Here is a 25,139-nt window from a genome sequence, read left to right on the forward strand (position 1 = left end):
TTTATGAGGTTTTGGTAGTTGTTTTTTGGGTTAATTAATTTTCATTTGAGTTGTTTGTGGGCTGTTGTTTTGTAAAGGGAATTGTGATTTACGTGGCTATCATATTGGAGTGGTGCTATTAGGTTGAAATGTACAGTAATTGTAATTTGTAATTGCAATGAGTTGGTGCTGTGACTATCAATTGGAGTGGTTCAATGGTCTTTAAACTTGCCATTTATTATTTGATTTCAATAAAAGAGTTCTTACATGGCACATAATTTAAGATTAATCCTAGTAGTACGGAGTACTTAGATAGATATATTGATATGCAGAAAGTGTTCTTATATGGTAGTACTAAATTATTGTAAATATGTAGCTAAGTATAAGGTGTCGTTTTAGGACAAACGACTACTTCTTTTTTTTGTTGCAGCACTTTCATATCTCGTCAAATCTCAACGTCTTTGATAGCCTATTTGAGCACCCCGATTCTAGTTAGAGAAGTTGTTGGTGCTATTTGGAATTTGATGGTCCTGACCTTTAGGTTGTTAGCTATATCTTCAAATTCTGGCCAATTACCCTGCCCAATAATGCACAAAAAAAATCAGAAAGCTGGATTTGAAGGACTGTTTTTGTTGAGTTTTTATGTGAATTATATGGCCTTTCCCCCTTTTTTCCGTTCTTACCGCCATTTTCTTCTCATATATCTCTGAAGTAGGGAGACCAAGGAGCTTTTCACAGTCTTCAGCAAAAGCAGTGAGTCTTAGTGTCCCAGTGGCGTCACTCACATCGATTGTGAAATTTACCCTGCGTGTAAAGGGACATTAGTATTTTGGTTATTGTAGTTGTTGCATTTGTTGATTTGAATTGATTCTTACCTGACTGCGGCAATACTGTTTTTTTTTAGCAGTTTAGGCATTTGAAAGTTGCGTCCTTTGCTTCCTGGCAACGCTTTCCACAGTTGTTACATCCTAGGTAAGCAATTAGATTTTCCAACTGAGCATCAGGGATAGTGGCTTGTATCCAATGGCGTTCTTCTTGCATTGTGTTTGCAGCCTGCGATTTATGAAAATGCATCAGTCCTCTGTTAATAGGTAGGTATTTGTTATGTAGCGGGGTGTGGGTTGTTGTCCTTACATTTTTTTGCTCAATTTCATTGATAGTTTTCGCTGCTGTAGTTCTTGATGGTGTTCTGATGTGTAGTATTTTTGTTGCCTGGTCAAGAAGCATTTCTTGTTTTTCTTTCATCCTAGGATGTTTTGAACGAATTTAGTACAGTTGATTAGCATTAGATATTGTAAGTATATCGTGTTTTTCATTGCTTACCATGTTCGAAGAGCATGTGCTTCCTCCCCCGTAGGATCTGAGATGATAGTAGTTGACATTGAGCTTGCAAGGGAGAACCCTACATGTTTTAAGGTTTTGAATTAGTCGGTGTGTTAAGGTATTTTAACAATTTGAGAAGAAATGATAGGCTACCTTTATATGTGGTTGGCCGTAAGTGAGTGAAGGCTGCAACTATTGGGCTTAGCACCCAACCTGCAAGCTTCTCAGTGTCAATAACAGCAAGGCCTCCCCACATTGAGATGGTCAGCGGCTGTTCAGTGCTGTTTATCATGGAATATAGAGTCATGGATACTTTTGTAGTTTTGTATAAATGGTGGATTACATTGTTATAATATGGTATTATCGTCATTGTTTACGTACCTTTGGTCAGTGACTATGATTTCACGTACATCCATCATGTTTCCTCCTGATGTTGGTACTTTCCTGACCTCTTCTATGTAAAGGACAACAGCAAGCAAATCTGTGTGACATGTTACATACGGTTAGTGACTGCTACATAAAGTGTTGTTACCAATATAGTTGATGTTGGTTAGCACCGTACTTACCAAAGCGTTCATTTTTGAAGCTTGTTTTTGGAATTGAGTTGATGGAGACATAATTTGGCAGAACTGGACCTGCAGTTGGGTCTAGTGGTTCGATGATCGTTTGTCCGCCGAATGTCATCTGGCATTCATCTTCTCTTTTTTGGTACTTTGGATCTATTGGTTTCAGTGGAGCATTTGCGATCTCATATTCTTTCCCTAGTTGCAGGACGTCCTTGAAAGTGTCTATTTCATCACCAAAAAGAGTACCTCCAAGATGGTTACCCTGCATAGCACAGTTCAAGTGAATATATGTGCCATAAAAATCCAATACACCTGATCATATCTAAAGTGACCCTGCTTCTTTAAGTCTTTTTACTGCATGGCAATGTAAATTATACTGTTGAACTCATAGATTTGTTTGCTCGGCAATCATGACATTTCGTATAAACTAATTTAATAAATGTCATGTTGAATATGTAAGTGATTTTTAGGTGTTGAAGTTGTGAGTTTCCTTTTTTTTTTTGGTAATTTGGTTGTTGATTAAATCTGTGAACGAGATCTGTATTTTCCTCATGTTTTTTGGTTTTATGGCCGATAGCAGAATTACAAGCAGTTGTAAATTTTATATTACTGTTTTTAGTGCCTAGTAAAAAAGTGAACATACCTCAGTATCCTCAAATACAAGGCGTTGGTAGCGCTTCTTGTTTGGTGATTGTTGTGGCTGAGATTTTTCTATCACTTTGGCTCTGACTTTGTAAGCTTTTGTGCTTGGAGTTAGTTTCCCGAGTGAAGTTTGTTCTGGCTTCATGGTTAAACTCTGCAGCAATATATATGTACAATGCAAAACAGAAAAGGTAAGTTAAGAAACGATATGGATATTCCCGAGTGAAGTTTGTTCTGGCTTCTCAGTAGTGACTGGAACGCCTGTTGATGTACGGCTGTGCACTTGGTTTGGGGCAATCACTACTGTGATTGATTGACTTACAAACGCATCATACTCTTTGCAGCATCAGACGTTACCAAGTCAATCAACCAACTCCACTTGAAACCAATCACACAGCCGTCCAGGGGCAAGGACAGCCAGGCTTTTGATAAGTTAGGAAAAAATGAAAAATTAAAATTCGCAAAAATTGAAATTCAAACGCAAACGCAAGATGATCAAAACCGACTCAGTCGGTCCATTCATTAAAATTCCACCCAATCAAACGGTTGTAGTGGATTAAATGTTAACCGGACCCCGTCCGTGAGAAAGGAGAAATTGTTAATTAACCCGGCTCCACAGCCGGTAAATACAAAGATACTCGGCACACAGGCCGGAAAAACAAGTTTTGGTATACTGCCGCTGAGTAAAAGAAAATACAAAAAAAAAAAAAACCAGAGATTGGCATACTGCCGCTGGAAAGTCACTTCTGGCCTGCAGTCGGCTCCTCCTGGTCCTCTTCCTCATCATCTGAGGGAATCTCTTATGCTTCACCCGGACCAGGTAGCTGAGGTACAGACGGCTCGTTGTTGGAGTTGACCCAGGCTTCGAAAGAGTCAGGCTCTGGCTCACCTTGCTCTCTCAAGTACATCACGTACTCGGCATAGTTGTGTGCCAGTGCCCAGACGCTGTAATCCGCGTCTGGGTACAACGTAGCCCAGGCGATCTTCATACGGGCATCATTGTCAGTGTCACTCTCAGCAACAAGGCGGTTTTGCTCCGCCTCCAGGGTTGCTGCAAAGTTCTTCTGAGCATGAGCAGCTTCCTTCTCCAGTTTTTGAACCTTGGCCTTCAGGTTGGTGTTCTCTTCAGAAACACCCTAAAGTGAGCCAAGGTCCGTGTGGGCCTTCTTGAGCGCCTCATCAGCCTTTTTGGCACTCTCATCAGCCTTCTTCTGGGCCTCCTCTGCCTCCTTCCAGGTCGTCTCAACATCAGTCGCCCGCTGTTTGGCCGTCTCCAGATCTGACTCCAGCTGCTGGATTCTAGACGCCTGTGTCATAATGATTGCTTTATTTTCAAGTTCATTTACGATAGTCGAGTGTAAAGCAATATTATCAGCGTCTATGGCGGACTTCTTGGCCCTTTTTACCTCTTCCCGTTTGCGGGAATAAGGACGTTTGAGCCCGTCCACTCGCAGCATGGCCTGCAAAAAAGCATGCGGTATGAGTATTTTAGGCGAGATAAAACGCTTGGAAAGAAATAAATTTGATAAGTTTCTTACCTCAGCCAGAAGGGATAGAATGCGTTCCACATTGAATGCCTCTATCCCAGGGATACTGTCTTTATCCCTCTTCCGGACGGCTTCCAACATGGCCTTGGCATGCTTCTGGACGTCTGGCCAGCGGGGAGATTGATCTGCACCACAATCAATACGTGATGAGTGCGAAACTAAGGCAGCACCTATTTGTTGCCGACCGTCTGAAGATGACGTCTGTTGAGAGTGGGATTTCACCCGCAAAGGCCACCCCAGCTTAAGCGGGGATTCAAAAGGGTTCTTACCTTCAGAGCCAACCAAGCGGGAACCGCTTGTAGGCGTGGAGAACCCCCCGGTCGCTGTTACGGGGTTAACGAGGCTGAGGCCCAGGCTGCCGCCTACCTTCTCGTTTCGCCCCGCTATCCGCATCTTCTGATGCCCGGCTGAGGCGCCAGGGGTTGACGCGGAGGTGGATTTTTTGATTTTGTTGAGAACAGCGGGGTCTCCTCCCTAGCCCGTTTGAGTTGTTTCTCAAACGTCTTTCCAACCTCTCCTCCCTGCGAAAATAACCAAAGTTAAAGTTAGCATCCGGGCAAAATAGTTTTTAAGATCAATTTAAGAAAGGGTCAGGCGTTTATTACCTTAGCTTTGACCTCAGCCGCAACTTTCTCCGCAAGCTCTTTGCGGATGACTGCAGAGGATCGCTTGGGAGTCTTCTCCGTCTGCAACATTTTTAATGCTTCTTCTGCAAAAAGAGAAATTGGTCAATATCATAAATCAATTCTAATAGAAAGATATTACAGACGGATATAAACTCAGGCGCATACGTTTGGTAAACATGTGTCCTAGCCCGCAGGAAGCTAGGAAACACTCGTCCCTGAACCTTGCGCTCTTGGGGATCCAGTTCTTGGGGACTTTTATTGTTTCCCCGTTTGACAAAGTTGCGTCTGTGAGGCCGAAAAAGTCTGCCTCAATGATCTTGTCAAAATCTTCCTCTGGGATCCGGGGAAGAGCGCACTTCCAGCCCAACAAGTCGGGCTTCTTATTGTACAGACGGAATTCATAATTCTCCCGTCTGGTTGGAGCTGACATCAGGTAGAACCTGTGCTTCCAGCCGTCGAATTTCGAGACCTTGTCCAAGGTCATCATATATTGGGGCTGCGTGGTTAGAGTGTACCACGCCCTCCAGCCGCCTGGGCTTCTGCTAAGATAATGCATACTAGCAAAAGCCTCCCAGCCGGGGTTAAGCCCCTAGAACTCGCAGGCGGCAACATACCCCAGAATGTTTGTCCAAGAGTTGGGGGTAAGTTGCCAGACTCCAAGGCCGTAGCCTCTTAAAATTGCCTTCACCGCCTGGTGAAGGGGGAAGCGAAGGCCAACCTTGAACGCCGCCTCATAACAGCCGAAATAGTTGTTGGCGTTCTGTTGATCGTCCCCCCAGGCGATGGTGCCATTCTCAGGCGGCACCCGGATCCTATACCCGTCTCCTAGCGGGTGCATTTGCATAAAATTCTTTAAGATTTCCTCCATTTGGATCCGGTCCTTGGAGGAGACGTGGATGTTGAAGGGATCGTCCTTCTCGTTTTTTTTTTCTCTCTTCCTCGCTATCCTGAAGCGGGGGTAAGTCATCACTGCTCTCAGAAGTAGAGGCGGAGCTGTCGCTCTCCGTCTCTTCCTCATTTTGGGTCAAGGGGGCAGAGGCGGCCTCATCGCCGCCTTGGTCACATTCTTCCAAGAAGGAATCAGCGGGAGTTGAGGGGGCGCGCGGAGAGGATCTCTCCAGAGCCGTCTGGTCTCCCTGACCAGACAGTTCTCCCTCAGGCGTTCGGCCGCCTGAGCCTTCGCTTTTGTAATTTGGATCAGTTGTCGTCTGCATTGTCCGAGCCATGGTGTCCTGTAGGGGTGAGCGTAGCAGGGTACCCTGTAAAAATATCAGGACCCGGAACCGGAACCTGTTGCAACAGGTTCCTAAGAATTGAGAACCGGAACCGGAACCTGCAGGTTCCAGTTCCTAAACAGGGTACCCTGTCTGTCAAAGTAAGTTTAATAGTTACTTGATAAATTGGGACAAATTTATTTTTATTGAAAATAGATGATCACAATAAAAGCTTACAACTTTAGTATAGTACTTCAAATATAACAAACCAACACTAATTGTCTAGAATTTTTAATACCATATAGGTACCGGTTTCATGTACCCTATAGGAAACCTGTACTAACAAGGTACCCTACAGGTTCTAGATCCAAAATTTTATTACCCGGAACCGGAACCTGTTGCAACAGGTTCCTAATTTTATTACCCGGAATCGGAACCGGAACCTGATCAACAGGTTTCGGGTTTGGAACCTGCGGTTCCGAACAGGTTCCGGTTCCATATCAGGGTACCCTGAATTTTTGCACACCCCTAGTGTCCTGCACAAACACATAACTGGTCGGAATCCAAGGCAAAGGGTGGTCCCAACACCCCGAGACGACACTCCCAGTCCTAGACTCAGCCGTCCCTGATGACCGGCTGGACTCTAACCTAGGTTGTGCCGTGTGTGTTGGTGATGCATCCATTTATTGCAAGAAATATGTACAAGCGGTGAAAAAAGAAAAAGAGCTGAGAGAGACAGAGACGGTACCTTTGGATGTGATATCTGAAGGTAGGCGGGTCCGGCTGGGTTGATGGAGAACAAACTTTCTTACTCGCATCTGACTCAAACGGATGACTTCTGCTCTCTCAAAGTTTTCTCTTTAGAAAATTTTTGTAAACGTACAAAATTATGAGGGTAAAACGGCTATATATAAAGGGTAAATATGGGGGCATTTTCGTAATTTACCCGGAAGGTGAACGGTTACTCTTTAATGGTAAAATTACCGCCAACCGGAGCGTGACATGTGTCACAGATGCCACGTGGCGTGCCACGTCACATCTGTGAGGGGCAAATGTTTAGGGTAATTTTACCCTGCCACGTGGTCCAATTAGAGGATGACACGTGTCAGTATCAGAATGGCCCAGAGTGGACCCATCCCTGCTTGACACGTGTCACTCAAGAAATTAAGGAAAAAAGGCGGCCTTCAGGCCCAAATCCCGAGAACGCCGTAAAACGGCGCAGCCCACCAATGATTAGGGTTCAGTGACCTAATCAGGGGCACAATTCCCAAAGACCCTATAAATAGGGAGATGTCCCTCATTTTGAGGGCACGTTTTACCATTTATTAAACCCTTATTCTCTTACATCAGAGAAAGACCTGAGCTTGGAATCCGAGTAGATACCCACCTAAATTTTCGTTCTCTTTATTCCGTTTCAAGTTACTAACTTGACCGTCGGAGGCGGAGCTCCAACCACCCGGAGTCTCCGTTATTTTGCAGGTACGGCTCAGCCGGATCAGACTTCGTGACGTAACTCTCCCAAGGGACAAAAACACCCAAAACAACAACGAATCGAGAATATGCCGAATTGTTATATTTATGTATTTGGATTTTTAGTCCTTCCTCGGTTAATTCTTGTTTGATATTTTTAAATTTCGTTTTCATTATCGTTTATTGTCAATTGTAGATGTCGTATGGATTATATTAATGAAATTTAGTGTCCTTTAGGACTTCTTTCAAAAAAAAAAAAAAAAAAAAAAAAAAAAAAAAAATTGGCTCGATCAAGGCTTGTTAAGCTCAAAATCAGTAAGGCCCAAATGGATAGCCATACTTTAAATAAAGACAATCTAATTTTGCTCTTATAACTCTTAAATTCTATCCCTTGCTCCTATCTTTCCATGTGGGACTATTTTCTTCTTATTTCTTTTGCGGCAAATACAACTTAATCTGCCAGATTAACAAAATTTTGTTAACGGGTGGCATATCATGTAAATATGTGCAAAAGCTTGGCCAATAGTTTAGTACTTTAATTTTTACAAATGTCCGATGACTTTATGCAACTTGTCTTTGACTTTATGTAGCAAATTACGCATGTGTCCCTCACTTGGTAGATGAAAAGACGATTACACCCCTAGATTAACAAATTTCGTTGATCTGGCAGATCAACTAGGCACAACTCTTTCTTTTGTTAGTTCTTCTTCTACATAAATAATCAATAACAAATATCATGAACGAAATTTCTAACACTCCGCGAGAATGCAACTAGAGTTTTGAAAATTAATTTTTGATCTCGAGTCCTAAATATGAAACAAAGTTAAATGTTAATAATTAATTCATTACAAAAAAATGAAAACAAATTATCATACAAAAAACTCGAGCTTGTTCACGAGCTTTGACCAACCCAAGTCTTGAACAGTTCACAAGCAAGCTTGGCTCGTTAACGCCCCTAGGCGTAATCTTACAATTTGAGTGTTCCTTACTACTACTTTTAAAACAAATTATGCTTGATAAATTAACGTGTGCAAGACTATGCAACTAACCAATGCAAATTGAGAATATGTGAGTGGGCTTTGATTGATGTAGTTGGGATTTGGTGAATTGGTTGTTAAGAAAGGCCTTTTAATGTGTAATGTGTAATGTGTAATGTGTGTTTCTTTAATTTGTTTGGCTAAGATTAGTGGGCTTCAATTCGCAACTTTGCGAAGAGTAGCGTGGGAGCTTGACGGCTCAGGCTCACGTACGGCTGGGACTTGACGAGAGAACTGGGCTGGATTGGTCCGCATGGTTGTTGCATTAAGTGTGGCCTTGAATAACTAAGGGTTCGTTTGGCAACGCTGTGATTTTCTGTTTTTTAAAAGTTATTATATATGTCACATAATGAATAAAAAATTATTTATATTTATTAAAATTATGATGATTTTGAAAACTGACAACAAAAAAGTGAAAACACCTTTTTCTTGTTTCTTGTTTTTGGTTTTTAGTTTTCAAAAAAAAGGAAACTGAAAACCAAAAATGATGTCAAACAAGCCTTAACATTTTCAAACGACATTCGAGTTTAAAGTCTAAGCACATATTCATAGGCCTATTAGTCATTTACATATTATTCATAGTAACAAATTTTTTTTTTTATGCCATTTTGGATACCAAAAATAAATGAAGCCGAGGTAAATAGTATTTAATTATGTTTAGTTGTATTATATACAATGAATAATTTTGAAAAACAATTTGAATAGAAAGCCATTAGATTAAGTTGTGTGTTAATCAACATCTAGTTAGAGTAATTGCCTTGATTTGTTATCAAGGTGGGTTGTAAATTGTAATAAAATTTGGATTATGTTTAGTGTATATAATTTGAATAGAAAGCCATTAGATTAAGTTGTGTGTTAATCAACATCTTTATTACTTGGTTTAACTATTTGTTTTCAGTGTTTGGGGTAGATTTTTTTTTTTTCGGGGGGTGGGGGGTGTTAAAGACTTAGACAGGGATAGAATTTACTAGAATTGATGAGTGCAACAATTTAAATATTTTCACAGTAAAAAGTTTGTTTAAACATGCATGTTACTCTGTATCATTTATCTATTTCTTTTACAAATTAGAGATTGTTTAATCACTTTTGCTTATACGAAAAAGGAGGCCGACCCGGTTGATCAGCCTGATTAACAAAATGTTGTTAATCAGCTACATTTGTGGGCTCTCCTCACCAAAAGTATTATTTTTATATTGAAATATACTGATGGTGACCTGGCTATTTTGACGGCAAAATTTTGCATCATTAAAAAGGCTATTATAACGTCGTTTCATTACAAACTAACAGTCCTTCCCCCATCTCCATCCCCATCCCCTCTCTCCAGAAAAAATAAATATTTATCGTGGATCTGCATCTTCTTCCTCTGCTCTAAACTCAAATTGCCCATTAGAAGAGACGACAGAGGTCGCACCAGAGAAGATGTGGTAGATCGGTCAGCTAGCTTAAAATCAATCGACATTGAATCCAGCTCCCTCACACAATTTTGCGAAGACGATTCAACTCCTGGCCAGCTACGCTTTGACGACTTCAAAATCCGGTTGAAATCGTATTTCTGACCACTGTCGACTTCCAATAACTTTAACAAAGGTTCAATTTCTCCAATTTTTCAAATTATGGATTTAGGGTTTCGATATTGGGGAATTGAGGAATTTAGGGTTTCTAAATTGGGGATTTGAGGAATTTGGGGGAAGTGCGAATTTCCCAGTGGCGGATGGTAACGCTTGGAATTTTGTTGACTCAGGCACGTTAGTTTGACTAACTTCCAACTTTGCCATGTCACATTTCCGTCTTCTATTCATATGCTTATAGTTACGACACTACCCTTCATTAATTGTGCAAATGTACGAAGTTACCCCTAGATTTACTAGCTTTGTTACTCAGCCTGATGAACATGAATTTTCTCACGAAAAAGCCTAATTATATATATATTCATCACACCCTAACTATTTTGCTGTATCCTATTTTTCGCATGAAAATTCACTTCGGTATCTTCGGGCATATGTTAGTAAACGATAATAGACTTAATACTAAAACATGAAGTAACATGAATTGGATGTAAATTTTATATGAATTTTGTAAGCGTTCTTAAAGTGTTTGGTAGCATACTAACATGTTTTTTTTGTGAGATATGTGGATTATATTATTATGTAAAGAAGAAAATGGAGTTGGATTTGTGACATATATGATAGGCACAATATTAAGCTTGGCTTTTTGAGAGGGGTTGCAGAGTTTTTTGAGTTTTGCAAGCAGCTTGCTGAGTGACTCAAATAAAATAGAATGCCTATGCCCATATGTAAGAAAAAACATTTCCGATCTCAATGTTGAGACAATCAATTAAAGTTCAAGTGTACAAGAAGAAATTTGGCCTAATTACTTTGATTGGTTATGAAAAAAATCCTAAGTGCAATGACTCAAATCAGACATTATTTATTGATTGATAATGTAGTTGGCAATTATTATTTGGTTTGATGGTTGGTCTTTGACCATTGAAGCAATATCGGTATATCGCGACCAGTCATGTGGTCGATTTTTGTGGCCGATACACGGTCAGTATAATAAGATAATCAATTATTTTACAAACCTACTAATGGTCAAAAGTCGTTATATCAAGTGACATATTGATCTCTGGCAAACTCCTATTAGCAACCGTCATTAAAAAATTAGCGATCGATATTTGTGTTTTAGCGACTGTTGAATGCAATTGGTAAAAGCACAAAATTCTGTTGTGGCTATAATTGTTAGAGTTCTAAGGTTACAACCAAGGTATAAAAGAGAAAATAAAGTGACAAAAGAGTATGAAAATACTTGGGGGTATGTTTGTGAAGATAATCGATAGAATTATCATATCCTTTTTGATTTTCCTTTAACTTTTGTTGAATACCTCAAATAAAATGTCCTCTTATGATACATTTTACTCACTCGATCTTCAGTAATTGGTAATTATCTGAAATTATATGATCAATACATAAACTTATCATTTTTTTTTACAAGAACTTATCAAAGTTATGTTGCACCTTATTCGAAACTATTTTAAAATTAATTGTTTATTTTTTTTTGTTATTTAAGGTAAGATGAAAGACTCTACTAAACCAACATCTCTCACAAGTTTAGCTAGCCCAAGGGGAGGGGGGGTTGAGATATTTATCAAATAGAATGTATGTTGCAATATTAATAGGATGGAGGAATTAGAATTTCTAATTAAGTTCTTAAATTAGAATGATTTCCATGATATTACATAAAACTACCCTAATAAGTACTTGAAATCATCTCCCTTTTAATCTTACTAGGGGAGCCAACGCGCGCGATGCGCGCGAAGCGGTTTGCCTTTTTTGTTTAGATTGTGTTTTGTTTATGAGGTTTTGGTAGTTGTTTTTTGGGTTAATTAATTTTCATTTGAGTTGTTTGTGGGCTGTTGTTTTGTAAAGGGAATTGTGATTTACGTGGCTATCATATTGGAGTGGTGCTATTAGGTTGAAATGTACAGTAATTGTAATTTGTAATTGCAATGAGTTGGTGCTGTGACTATCAATTGGAGTGGTTCAATGGTCTTTAAACTTGCCATTTATTATTTGATTTCAATAAAAGAGTTCTTACATGGCACATAATTTAAGATTAATCCTAGTAGTACGGAGTACTTAGATAGATATATTGATATGCAGAAAGTGTTCTTATATGGTAGTACTAAATTATTGTAAATATGTAGCTAAGTATAAGGTGTCGTTTTAGGACAAACGACTACTTCTTTTTTTTGTTGCAGCACTTTCATATCTCGTCAAATCTCAACGTCTTTGATAGCCTATTTGAGCACCCCGATTCTAGTTAGAGAAGTTGTTGGTGCTATTTGGAATTTGATGGTCCTGACCTTTAGGTTGTTAGCTATATCTTCAAATTCTGGCCAATTACCCTGCCCAATAATGCACAAAAAAAATCAGAAAGCTGGATTTGAAGGACTGTTTTTGTTGAGTTTTTATGTGAATTATATGGCCTTTCCCCCTTTTTTCCGTTCTTACCGCCATTTTCTTCTCATATATCTCTGAAGTAGGGAGACCAAGGAGCTTTTCACAGTCTTCAGCAAAAGCAGTGAGTCTTAGTGTCCCAGTGGCGTCACTCACATCGATTGTGAAATTTACCCTGCGTGTAAAGGGACATTAGTATTTTGGTTATTGTAGTTGTTGCATTTGTTGATTTGAATTGATTCTTACCTGACTGCGGCAATACTGTTTTTTTTTAGCAGTTTAGGCATTTGAAAGTTGCGTCCTTTGCTTCCTGGCAACGCTTTCCACAGTTGTTACATCCTAGGTAAGCAATTAGATTTTCCAACTGAGCATCAGGGATAGTGGCTTGTATCCAATGGCGTTCTTCTTGCATTGTGTTTGCAGCCTGCGATTTATGAAAATGCATCAGTCCTCTGTTAATAGGTAGGTATTTGTTATGTAGCGGGGTGTGGGTTGTTGTCCTTACATTTTTTTGCTCAATTTCATTGATAGTTTTCGCTGCTGTAGTTCTTGATGGTGTTCTGATGTGTAGTATTTTTGTTGCCTGGTCAAGAAGCATTTCTTGTTTTTCTTTCATCCTAGGATGTTTTGAACGAATTTAGTACAGTTGATTAGCATTAGATATTGTAAGTATATCGTGTTTTTCATTGCTTACCATGTTCGAAGAGCATGTGCTTCCTCCCCCGTAGGATCTGAGATGATAGTAGTTGACATTGAGCTTGCAAGGGAGAACCCTACATGTTTTAAGGTTTTGAATTAGTCGGTGTGTTAAGGTATTTTAACAATTTGAGAAGAAATGATAGGCTACCTTTATATGTGGTTGGCCGTAAGTGAGTGAAGGCTGCAACTATTGGGCTTAGCACCCAACCTGCAAGCTTCTCAGTGTCAATAACAGCAAGGCCTCCCCACATTGAGATGGTCAGCGGCTGTTCAGTGCTGTTTATCATGGAATATAGAGTCATGGATACTTTTGTAGTTTTGTATAAATGGTGGATTACATTGTTATAATATGGTATTATCGTCATTGTTTACGTACCTTTGGTCAGTGACTATGATTTCACGTACATCCATCATGTTTCCTCCTGATGTTGGTACTTTCCTGACCTCTTCTATGTAAAGGACAACAGCAAGCAAATCTGTGTGACATGTTACATACGGTTAGTGACTGCTACATAAAGTGTTGTTACCAATATAGTTGATGTTGGTTAGCACCGTACTTACCAAAGCGTTCATTTTTGAAGCTTGTTTTTGGAATTGAGTTGATGGAGACATAATTTGGCAGAACTGGACCTGCAGTTGGGTCTAGTGGTTCGATGATCGTTTGTCCGCCGAATGTCATCTGGCATTCATCTTCTCTTTTTTGGTACTTTGGATCTATTGGTTTCAGTGGAGCATTTGCGATCTCATATTCTTTCCCTAGTTGCAGGACGTCCTTGAAAGTGTCTATTTCATCACCAAAAAGAGTACCTCCAAGATGGTTACCCTGCATAGCACAGTTCAAGTGAATATATGTGCCATAAAAATCCAATACACCTGATCATATCTAAAGTGACCCTGCTTCTTTAAGTCTTTTTACTGCATGGCAATGTAAATTATACTGTTGAACTCATAGATTTGTTTGCTCGGCAATCATGACATTTCGTATAAACTAATTTAATAAATGTCATGTTGAATATGTAAGTGATTTTTAGGTGTTGAAGTTGTGAGTTTCCTTTTTTTTTTTGGTAATTTGGTTGTTGATTAAATCTGTGAACGAGATCTGTATTTTCCTCATGTTTTTTGGTTTTATGGCCGATAGCAGAATTACAAGCAGTTGTAAATTTTATATTACTGTTTTTAGTGCCTAGTAAAAAAGTGAACATACCTCAGTATCCTCAAATACAAGGCGTTGGTAGCGCTTCTTGTTTGGTGATTGTTGTGGCTGAGATTTTTCTATCACTTTGGCTCTGACTTTGTAAGCTTTTGTGCTTGGAGTTAGTTTCCCGAGTGAAGTTTGTTCTGGCTTCATGGTTAAACTCTGCAGCAATATATATGTACAATGCAAAACAGAAAAGGTAAGTTAAGAAACGATATGGATATGACCAATGTGATATAATACTTGTTTACTGAACAATACTGACCTTTTTTAAAAGTGGAGGATACTTTGGATGGCGTTGGTGGAAATGACAGAGAATAAACGACATATATATAAATATATATTGTTGTTTAAGACCAATATTTCAGTTTCAAACTTTTGCATTTCCTGTGCTTAGTTTTAATTAGAGTTTAATTGTATTGATAATAAGATCTAAATGCAAAGAATTTGAAAAGAATTATACTGTAGTTATTTGTAATTAGGAGTAATTATTGCTAATTATTTCTAAGTAGTATTTGAAGCTGCCTGTGACTTTTTGTTAACAGAAGATGCTGCGCAATAAATGTACTATAACCTCTCAATTTAACAGCCTAATGAATATTATGTGGAATGCCAACCAAATAATCATATGGATGTGAAGTTTGTTCTGGCTGAAGAAATGGTAGTCTATAGAGTAGAACTGTCAAAATGAATGAACCAAATTATTTTAGACCCAGTATATTTTCTGTCATAATCTGCCATTACTAAGTTAAGAAGAATGTATCACCAACTGAAAAAATCAAAATTGCAGAAAATAATAGAGTTAATCAAAGCAAAACAGCAAGATTGTAATAACAAGAGTAGGAAATGTCAAATTCTTTCAGCAGAGTTTGTGGGTTTATAAATCACAGTAAATTATTATTATAAAAGATTTTAAAAAGTGCTTGTAATAGTCATATATTCATATACCTTCTGAAGCATCACAAGATTCACAACTACTACACATATGTTGTCCATACAAGAATTAAGTATTACGCCAAAAGTCATTAAAAAATGTAAGGATTTGGAATATGAAGTTACCAAATTCATGGAATGTTGAAGTTTGAGCTGCTGAAGTTGGTCTAGTGCGTGTGCACATGCAACATTCACCCCATGATTTGTGAGCAGAACGTAAGGATCACTGCAAAAACAGATATTTTCCTTAGAGACAGATCATGAGAATAAATTCTTTCTGAATAGAACTTCTATTGAATTTGATTATAGCTGTTTAGTCTATAATAAGAGCATGGTAAGAAGCTATATTTGCTAAGATCTGCTGAGAACGCTTATTCACAAGTAAATCTTTCTTTCACTTTTTTTTAATGGTCCGGCGTTTGATTCAGGGTGCCTATCCTCAGTTAACTTTAAAATTCACTCCCATTTACATTATATACTACCAATGAGCCAAGCACCCAAGAGAAGCTAATTATTTTATCTATTTTTTGGTCAATGTAGAGCAGTAACGATTCACATCACTGCAAAGTGAAAACAATCAGTGCATCTCTAATCCATATGGAAGGAAACAGCGAAACACAGCATGTATAAAACCTATTAATTTTGCATTCATATACTCTGTCCCTCCAAAAATGACAGTGACATGTATATAGTATTTCAGGATGTGTCTGAAATTAACTGTCACATATTCGTACCTAGTTAACAATATGATTTAACTTTCCAAGATACTTATAAAAGAGAGTAGTAATGAGTTATTAAAGAAGATTTTCTACTAAAATTACATCACATTCTCAATTATGAAAGGTTAGAATAATGTGAATCAATTTGCTGAGTTGAGGGAAAATGGCATAATATTGACAGCAAGGAAGCAATCTATTTGAGTAAAATGAATTGATTCTAGTTTGTCTCCGAAAATCTGACCTCTGTCAATAGTCGCATTTGGTGAACATGGTCCTTGCCAGGAAACAATGGCCTTCTGTTCATGAGCTCCATGAATATGTAGCCCACAGACCACAAATCAATTGAAGCAGTGTAATCAGAAGAATTGAGCAATAGCTCGGGTGCTCTGTACCATCTAGTGACAACATATTCAGTCATGTGTTCGTTTTCTGAGGTTGGTCGTGCAAGACCAAAATCACAAATCTTGAGATCACAGTTAGCGTTTATCAGTAGATTGCTTGGCTTCAGATCTCTATGTATGACATTAGCGGAATGTATGTATTTAAGCCCTCGAAGAATCTGGTACAAGAAGTACTGCAAGCATATATGGAATATAGTAAGCGAAGTTACAAAACATACATTGATATAATAACGTTCTAAAGTACTTCTAAGGTACTCAATTGTTCGTCATAAACTTTGAGTAAAGAGAATGTTGTTACAGCAGGAGAAGAAACAGAGTTAGGAGTAGCAGCAGAATTCTAGTTTCATCAGCGCAGCCATATATGGTGGGTACCGTCTGTCCTGCACCAAAATCTTATACTCTTGTTATGTTTAAATGATTTAAAAAGAAATAAAGGGGTAATTTTGAAGCAAGACAACATTCATATAATGTAGATATCATTCCAAGTAGAAATCTTAACAAAAGACACAGTAATTAGGAAGTAGTTGCTTGTCATTTTCAGAAGAAGAAGTAATAGATTGTTTGTTTCATATAAGGATCCTATCTGTTATTAACAAAAGACACAGTAATTACGGGACATCGTGAAGATAAGCAGACCGAAGTTCCTGTTTCAGCTGTTCCTGTCATAAAAGAGTGGTTTTGACTTTAGCAGCTACACATTAGGTGAGCGCCATACATTATTAAAAATAAATCAAGAGGTTGTAATTATACTGACCTTGAAGGAGATTGCTGTGTAACACCTGATCGTAGTAAGATCTCAAACTAAATAACATTTTTTGCACTGTATACATGCTGATCTTCAGTTGTAGGCTTGGTCAGTACCCTTACATGTTTAGAATTCCTGGCCCGAGAAAGGGCAACATATAGTTGTCCATGAGAGAAGCAAGGTCGTCTAAGGTATATCCCTACTTGAGTGAGTGTTTGTCCTTGGGCTTTGTTGATTGTCATAGCAAAACAAAGCTTGATTGGGAATTGTTTTCGCTGGAACTGGAACGGGTAATTAGTTGAGGCAGAGGGCCGCAAGTCAATGCGTGGCAGAAATACATATTCACCGGCATGATGGCCAGTTGCAATTACACACTCAATCATGTTGGGGTAGAATCTTTTGCATATGAGTCGTGTCCCATTGCATAAGCCAGAGGCTGGAGCAAGGTTCCTCAGCAGAATAACGGGGCAATTTTCCTTTAGAACCAACTCATGTGGACTCATTCCTCCGGGGCATAAAGTGTTTAGGAATTCAGTTGTGTAAATTTTGCAATTTTCATCAATTAACACATCAAAACTCTTGTAGGTTACAGCATGACCTGGGTGTTTTGCAATTAGCAGAGTATTTATCTCATCAACATCATCGTTGAGGGGAGTCAAGATTGCACGTTCAGCGAAGATGCTGGAACTGAAACTACCTGCGGTCAGTTCCGGGAATATTTGCCTGAGAAGCTGGTCCAGAGAGTAGTTTTCATCCTCAAATGGCACAACCAGTTGTGTTGGTAGATGAATGTCAACTATCTCTTCTGTTTGCATACGGCCGTCCCCTAAAGCAAGCAAGAAATCAGAGAATGCAGGATCTGTCCGTGCTCGCATGTTTTGACTAAGGCGTATTCGTTTGAAACCATGCCATAGATAAGAAGAGACTAAGCTCGCTTGTACGGCTTCTTTTTGTGATTTTTTGGGTACCACAGGCAATACTTGCCAGAAGTCCCCACCGAAGACAACAACCTTGCCACCAAAAGCTGTACTGCTATCACATAAATCCCTAAGCAGCAAGTCTAATGACTCTACGTTTTCCTTGATTTCCATTGATGCTTCATCCCAAATAATCAAGGAGCTTTCTCGTAGAAGACCAGCTAAGCTGCTTTGTTTAGATACATTGCAAGACATGGAAGCTGTATGATCAAGGGGGATTTTAAAACGTGAATGGGCTGTCCTCCCAGTCACTATGTTTGAGGCAGCAATTCCGGACGTAGCTGTTGGAAGAACTATTTTGCCCATTTTTCTAACAGCAGCATACAATGCACAGTAAAGGTATGTCTTGCCAGTGCCTCCCGGACCATCAACGAAAAATGAACCAGGTTTGTTAAGCTGCACATGTTTAATGATGCAATCAAAGGCATCGCGTTGGGCAAGGTTGAGCTTGTCAATGGCTTCAATGTATTCAACTGGTATTGTGGCATTGAGTGCATCAGCAATATCCTTTGTTTGTCGTAGTCCGGAGTCTGCATTTCTTATCAACACCCCTAGGCCAAATTCTTCCAAAGTTTTCCCCATTTCTTCTAAGAAACGCTCAACCCCTTGCACAGTAAGGGCCTTCACTTTGTCTTCCATTCCTGGATTTTGGTGTCTGATATCTTCAGACAAATGAATGTAGTACTTCTGCCAAAGGGCTAGGGGATCTCTTGGCATTCCGAAAATTAATATTGTAGCAAATAATTTACGCAAAGCTGTTGGCATATGTGCAGTAACAGCCTCTGCCATACATTTATCAACGGCGTCATCTTCTGCCAGGAGGCCAAGTTTCAAGGCTGCTTCCTGAAATGTTGCACAAAGGTGGCCGTTGACTGTTCGTAAATCTTCAAATGATTTTGGTCCCCTTACATTGATTAGTAGCAGCCTGAGAAAATATCTTTCCCCTTCGGATGGAGCCACAAAAGTCAGACGACCTATTGTAGTTCGCACATTAGCCCGCTTAGACCATGTTTTTGTACCATGATTCCACACATAATGCTCACAAAATTCTGCATATGTGTATTTTGGTATGTTTGGGACAGTGTTGTTCATTCTGAAGAACTCGGTTAATGAAGTACGGGCTCGGCGCCTATCTGAAACAACAGAGGCTAGTTGTTCATTGGGAGAGAACCTCACACTGTGCTGATTAGGCAGGTGAATTTGCAATGTTACTACTGGTGGGCTCATCTCAAACAGGTCAAACCCAAAGATTCTCCATGCGGCTTCACAAGGGGATACCCAACGGCCTGCTTGGAATTGCTCAATCTCATTTACAGGGCCTGATGAAGCTTGTATGTTATATGATACCCGATCATGTCCTTTATAAATGTATTTGTAAAGGTACTTAACTGCTTGAATTGTTGAACATACCTCCACATTCAAGTGACAGTCGAATAAGGCAGATAGATAAGGGTTATATGGAACGACCCAACGGTTGTCCAACCTTTTCCTTCGAATCACAATAGACTCCCCTGTGTCCCGACGTCTGTATTCAGGATACCCACTTTCATGGCTTGTTGTAATATCAGAAAAAGACTTAGGGTAGTCGTATTTGCACTTCCCTTCCATTCCTCTATGCTTCATGCATGGGCATTGAGGGTTATCCTTCCCACATGGGCCATGTATCATATGGTTTAAGACCACTTTTCGTAAGTGTGGGTTTTCATGGGAAGGAATTTCAGCAGACACGTACTTGTCAAATGAGTCCGGATGCTTTATCTTAAATTCCGGCTTTAAAATAATGAGCATATGAACATGTGGCAAGCCACGTTTTTGGAACTCAACTACATAAATGAACGCAGCCACCTCTCCAAACACTTGTTCTTCTTTTATTTTTTTTTCAGTGCTATAAGCTTTGCTCTGAAAACACGAGCTACAAGATCGGGTCGGTTTTGTGCTTTTTCCCCGTGTGCCAGCTCTGCTTTGATTTCTGGCCAATTTGGGTTGCAGGTCATTGTTATGAATAAGTCCGGTTTCCCAAAACGCTGTACAAGAGCGATAGCATTGAGATAACGTCGTTGCATATCACGAGGCCCCCCTAAAAAGGAAGGAGGGAGGATAACACACTGACCTACATTCGATGCATTTGCTTCACCGCCTTCAAGTGTATCTACTAAACCCTGATATAGCTCAGCTCTAATTTGTGCCTGATTTTGTCTAAAGAAATCCAGCCGAGTATTCTCTATCTTGACATACATGTCTACAATATATTGCAAGAACAGCCGCCCAGCCCGTAGGATGAAATTTCCAGCACGCATTTGAAACTTGTATGCATAGTACTCCCTGCAAGAAATAAGCTTGCCCTTCTTCCCCCGAGCAGCAGCTGCAATTCCATTTTTTTTTATAAAAGTAGTTACATTTACATGATTAATACGGGAATGACATAAATGAATTAACATGTTTTTGGTGTAAGTAGTCACAATTAGCTGTCTTACCAGAACCTTCTTCAGTTACCAAATCAGCTGCCTCTTGAACATTGTCTGAAATGACAATATTTGAAAGGTCTTCCACCTGGGACCGTCCTCCGTGAGACATTTTTAGTAAACCGTGATGCCACCCACAGTCACCTCGAGGAAATAGAAGCGGGTATTGTAGAGGATCGTAACAGCCATAATAATGATATATCCTATGGCTCTTGTTTGATTTCCCATGAACAATGATATGTGGGATGTTGCTTTGGCTAGATGAAGTACCTTCACTCCATATCACAGCTACTTCTTCGGATGTCGGAGCATTGTAAACACGTTGATCAAGAACGGGGTGTTTATTGAGCCTGATTTCAGTCTCTTCAGTGACTTCAGTCTCCCGAAGAGACTTGAAAAACCTGGCATATGGATTCAAAAGCATAATAGCCATGATCAAGGAAATTATACTCGGATGTAAGTTTGGAAAAAGACGATGTCTATTTTCTGCCTCAAACATAGCATCGTAGAAGTAAAGCTGTAAATATTGTGGTGGTTCATTATCAGGCAAGAGGTCAGGAATATTATGATAAATTTGGCCATGAACCTTCAAAGCATATATTCCTTTATGAATATCCCCATCCATTGATCCACCAATTGAGCTAAAAGCAAAGAGGTTATTGTAAAGGCGAGAATATGTATGAAAATGATCCGAATCATCGTCATTAGAAGTATAAAGTTTATCTAATTCAGGGGGTAAAGCATTAGAAGCAATTTCAACTTCACCATCACAGCAACAAAAATGCAATGACTCAAAGGCTATTTTTTTGGCACGACACTTATCGCAAAAATGAGGGGCAGGCAACTCCATGGGCTTAGTAGGCAGCGATTGGCCGATATTTATTGCAGCACCAGCTATAAGCAGTTTAAAATAGACATTTAGTTGAGACAACTCTTTACAAACTCAGAGAAATGCATAGCTTATTATTTAGAGATATTCACCTGTCTTTGATTGCTTTTGCCGTTTAGGTTTTGGAATCCCTAAAATCGTTCGTTGTCTAGCACTCATTCTTGTGTTTGATGTTGTAGGATATTGTGGGAAATCTGCTACAATATGAAACAATAATTTAATTAAATAATGTGAAGTTTCTCGGTTTTTTAAAAAAATAAAATTCATGGGGTAAAAGAAACATTGTGCTTACCCATCACATATAGAAGTGAAATTTTCAGTTGTTGGACAAGTAAATTCGAGAACCTGCTGCTTTTAAATAGCTCTGATTTGTACAGCTGCTTTCTTGCTTTCTTTTAACCTTTGATTATTCCCTTGAATCCCTACTTGCTTTCTTCCACCTTTCACCGTAGTTATTTTGTACCATAATCCTGCATCAACAACCTTTTGGTTCTTCAGTAGGCAGTAAATAATGTTGTCATGGACTTATTCTATTTCTCATTTAATTACTTATTAATTGAGTAGACCTTTCAAATTCATCCATTTAACTGAGTTACCAATTAGAGATAGAAGTTAAAATTAATAGTAACTGAGAAATTGTAGATATAATTTATCTTCTTTGATAGAAAATAATAGTACATACTGTAACGCTCTTGTCCAGAAGTCTAAGATACTAAACAAAACACAAATTCTGCAGTGACGAAACACGTTTATATTGAGTGGAAATTCAAGCATAAGAAAAGGCACACCGCCAACAATGCATTAGCAAGAATCAATGAAAAGAACCAAACCTGGTAAACGGCAAGGCTAGAGTTGATTCCAGCACCATTGACGTCTCTACCCTGGACATACAACCTCCTTTCAGAAGGCACCATTCCCTTTGGGCATACAGCAATCACACTGAAATTCTTGGGAAACTCCTTTCCCAAAGACTGCAGGTGCCCCAAAACAAATCCATAAGACAACCCAAGAATGCTAAAGACTTCCACGCTAATTCAAATATGTAATTGAGAACTAATTCAAATATGCAATTGAGAAATGTGAGAAAATAAAACTTCCACGCTAGAGGAGCAAGATTGCAGAGAGACATAAACCTGAGCAGAGTCAGAAATCAGTAGCATCACAAAATCACTTTTGGGAATGGTCTCCCACATCTCACCTAAAGTTTTATTCTCTTCACTGAACCCAGCAGCGCGTGCCTCAGCTAAAGAGTTACATCCTTAGCGGAGTCCAATCTACATCACAGAGGCAATAAAGCCATGACAATATATGACTTGGAATCACACATGTTCGTCACATAATGACAGAAGCTTGATGAAGGGATGATAGAAATTTAGTATTCAATAAACCATCACTTGAATTTTTCTGATGTGGTCTACTATGATCATATTCGAACCAGAATAAGCAATAACTGATAGATAGGTTATGAAGCCTATCGATGCAGACATTGTGCTTGAAGCTCTAATACTCTCAGAGTGGTTTTAAAAATTAATCAAAGGCTTCTGGATACAAGTACTCAACTCCTCCCTCACCGAACTGAAATTGTAGAGTGCACCAACTAAAAGGAAGCCTTGCTCTAAAGATTGACATAAGCTGAAAAGATACCCTACCCGAATATCAATAAAGCTTAAAGTTTGATCCTTACCAAATCAACATCCCCACATTCTTTCCTTCAGACCCTGTTGCGGACTAAACTTCAAAACATATATATATATGCCCATAAATGTAAACTATCAAGACTAAACGATGTTGGCTAAAAGCGTATAACTAATTCAATAATAAAGGAGAATTTCATGACAAATCAAAAACAATAGAGCAGGGCAATTGGCTGTAGAATTGTTTGCTTCATAAACTAAAGCAATAAGTACCAACAAGTAGCATAAACAAGCTAATAATATCCAAGATAAGTTTTATAATTGTAATATTAAAGAGAGTTCACTCTCTAAAAATAAAGTGAAATCTCCTTATGTGAAAAAAAGAGCAAAATACAGTAGATGTATTGAAACTTTGAAATCATATACCAAATGGTGTACTTTTACACATAAAAATTGAACAAAAGACTCACACTAATTCACAAACATGCCATTGATTTACACGAATATGAACTACATATCAATTTCACTTTATGAATTTCCCAGCTAGAAAAATCAATAATTTAATCAATGTATTTATACTATTACAAATATAGCCATCAAATAAACAACAATCAAAAACCTTGTATTTTGTACAAATTGTCATTTTTAAAATCAAAAACCCTTGATACAGTATGTGTTTCTTGTTATAAGAATTCAAAAGTGGAGCTCATCCTCAGGTGATAAGATGTATTTAATTGCATTTCCTTCGTTTTGATGTGTATGATATCTTAATTCAGGCGTATTTGCTGATTATGGAATGTTGGAATTATTGCTGTATATGATTAATTTGTCTGATTTTCTAGGTTGCTATTGACTGATTATAAGATTTAAGGCGCTGCTGGGATTATTGTTTTGCCTCATGATGATGGCTCTGACATGGCTAAGTGCAATTCTTAGAGTACCTAAAATTGTGAGTATAAATCAATACTAAACCAATTGTTGGCCACAATTCAGAAATAATATTTTGTACAAACCTTGTATTTTTGCACTGTATAGAGAGGAGAGAGAAAGAGGCACCGGTGACCCACCTCCCATAAAGTCCGGCCGTCATCTTCCGCCGCCGCCCCCTTCCTCACCGTGGTCGTCACCAGCCGATGGACGACGAAATGCTCCTTTGATGTCATCTCGTGTATCATTTTTGCTCAATTGGAACTGTAAATTCAGAATTTAAAAATTCAGCACTTCAATGGAGAATTGTAAATTTAGAATTTTCTTGTAAATTTAGAACTTTCTCCATTGAAGTGATGAATTTTGCAATTCTGAGTTCACTTCTCTTCGGCAATTCGGACAGAGATGAAATTGAGCAGTTAATACTTCACTTTCGCAAACACATGGAGAGGAGAGAGAAAGTTGAAGGCAGAAGGTGTACACTATTGTGGGGGTAATAATGTAAATAAACAATTTTGAGGGTATAAAGGTCCGACCACTGTTCATAAGAACAACTTCCCACTTTTTATAAGGTAGGGATTTCTTGTCCACATCATATATAAACAATCTACAAAGTATTTTTTTAATAATTATTGGCATTCTAATAGGATGAACTATTCTTATCTATTTTTTTTTTTTTTTTTTTTTTTTTTTTTTACACAAAACTATTCTTATCTAATTATAAGTTTTTAAAGCAACAAAATAATGACAATATTCAAAGTTGCATTTTGGTATATATCCTTCATTACTACAAGAAAATCATGGATGATATGTAGAGAATTTTGTTAAAATATGACATATAAATTGTTTTTAAAAAGAAAATGGCATAATAATTGAGGAATTTACAACTTTTAATTTTTTAAAGCATTTTGTATGAAAATCGTTTATAATTTTTCACCGGTTTAAAAAATTTAAGTATTTTATACTTTTTTTTTTTTGAATAAAGTATTTTATACTTAAATTATCATCAAATATATGTTTTGTTCCTAAAAAAAGTTATATTGGCAATTCCATCCATTATTTATTTGATATTCTATTTTCCCTATTTTTCATAAGTGAAAATGAGTAAAAATAATTTTCTCCCTCCATTTTTATAATTCAAAATAGTAAAAAAATACAAGTGTAATTTTTTTCTCTTTTTCTTCCTCTACATATCTCC

The 25,139-nt window shown here is 38.4% G+C and overlaps 2 protein-coding genes across 2 annotated transcripts; both read right to left on the bottom strand.

Annotated features, from left to right (window-relative positions):
- Positions 1 to 448: 448 nt before the first annotated feature.
- On the bottom strand, positions 449 to 14,582 carry LOC145583795 (uncharacterized). The gene is made up of 19 exons (XM_081640769.1): positions 14,520 to 14,582; positions 14,264 to 14,416; positions 13,621 to 13,882; positions 13,436 to 13,535; positions 13,208 to 13,335; positions 13,055 to 13,133; positions 12,866 to 12,977; positions 12,726 to 12,784; positions 12,415 to 12,535; positions 12,267 to 12,308; positions 2,512 to 2,664; positions 1,869 to 2,130; positions 1,684 to 1,783; positions 1,456 to 1,583; positions 1,303 to 1,381; positions 1,114 to 1,225; positions 974 to 1,032; positions 663 to 783; positions 449 to 556 (listed from the first exon to the last, which is right to left on the bottom strand). The coding sequence occupies exons 1-19, from the start codon at positions 14,580 to 14,582 to the stop codon at positions 449 to 451; spliced, it is 2,241 nt and encodes a 746-aa protein (XP_081496895.1).
- Positions 14,583 to 16,123: 1,541 nt separating this feature from the next.
- LOC145583796 (uncharacterized) lies at positions 16,124 to 21,676 on the bottom strand. The gene is made up of 6 exons (XM_081640770.1): positions 21,673 to 21,676; positions 21,473 to 21,574; positions 20,504 to 21,385; positions 20,140 to 20,391; positions 17,136 to 20,053; positions 16,124 to 16,480 (listed from the first exon to the last, which is right to left on the bottom strand). Exons 1-6 carry the CDS (start codon positions 21,674 to 21,676, stop codon positions 16,124 to 16,126), a joined length of 4,515 nt encoding a protein of 1,504 aa, XP_081496896.1.
- Between the last annotated feature and the right edge of the window lie 3,463 nt (positions 21,677 to 25,139).

The sequence above is a fragment of the Chenopodium album genome, chromosome 16 (genome assembly GCF_948465745.1).
Source record: "Chenopodium album chromosome 16, dcCheAlbu1.1, whole genome shotgun sequence".
NCBI lineage: Eukaryota > Viridiplantae > Streptophyta > Magnoliopsida > Caryophyllales > Amaranthaceae > Chenopodium > Chenopodium album.

What these genes read in the sequence shown, in the direction of transcription:
- LOC145583795 (XM_081640769.1), bottom strand. Translation starts at nt 14,582, where the DNA reads ATGTCGTTTATTCTCTGTCATTTCCACCAACGCCATCCAAAGTATCCT. An exon ending in GCACATGCTCTTCGAACATG is followed by an intron (nt 12,978 to 13,054) that starts GTAAGCAATGAA and finishes AAAACATCCTAG; the next exon opens with GATGAAAGAAAAACAAGAAA. An exon ending in TATATGAGAAGAAAATGGCG is followed by an intron (nt 557 to 662) that starts GTAAGAACGGAA and finishes ATTATTGGGCAG; the next exon opens with GGTAATTGGCCAGAATTTGA.
- LOC145583796 (XM_081640770.1), bottom strand. An exon ending in GGTAACTGAAGAAGGTTCTG is followed by an intron (nt 20,392 to 20,503) that starts GTAAGACAGCTA and finishes ATGGAATTGCAG; the next exon opens with CTGCTGCTCGGGGGAAGAAG. An exon ending in AGCAAATGCATCGAATGTAG is followed by an intron (nt 20,054 to 20,139) that starts GTCAGTGTGTTA and finishes GCTCTTGTACAG; the next exon opens with CGTTTTGGGAAACCGGACTT.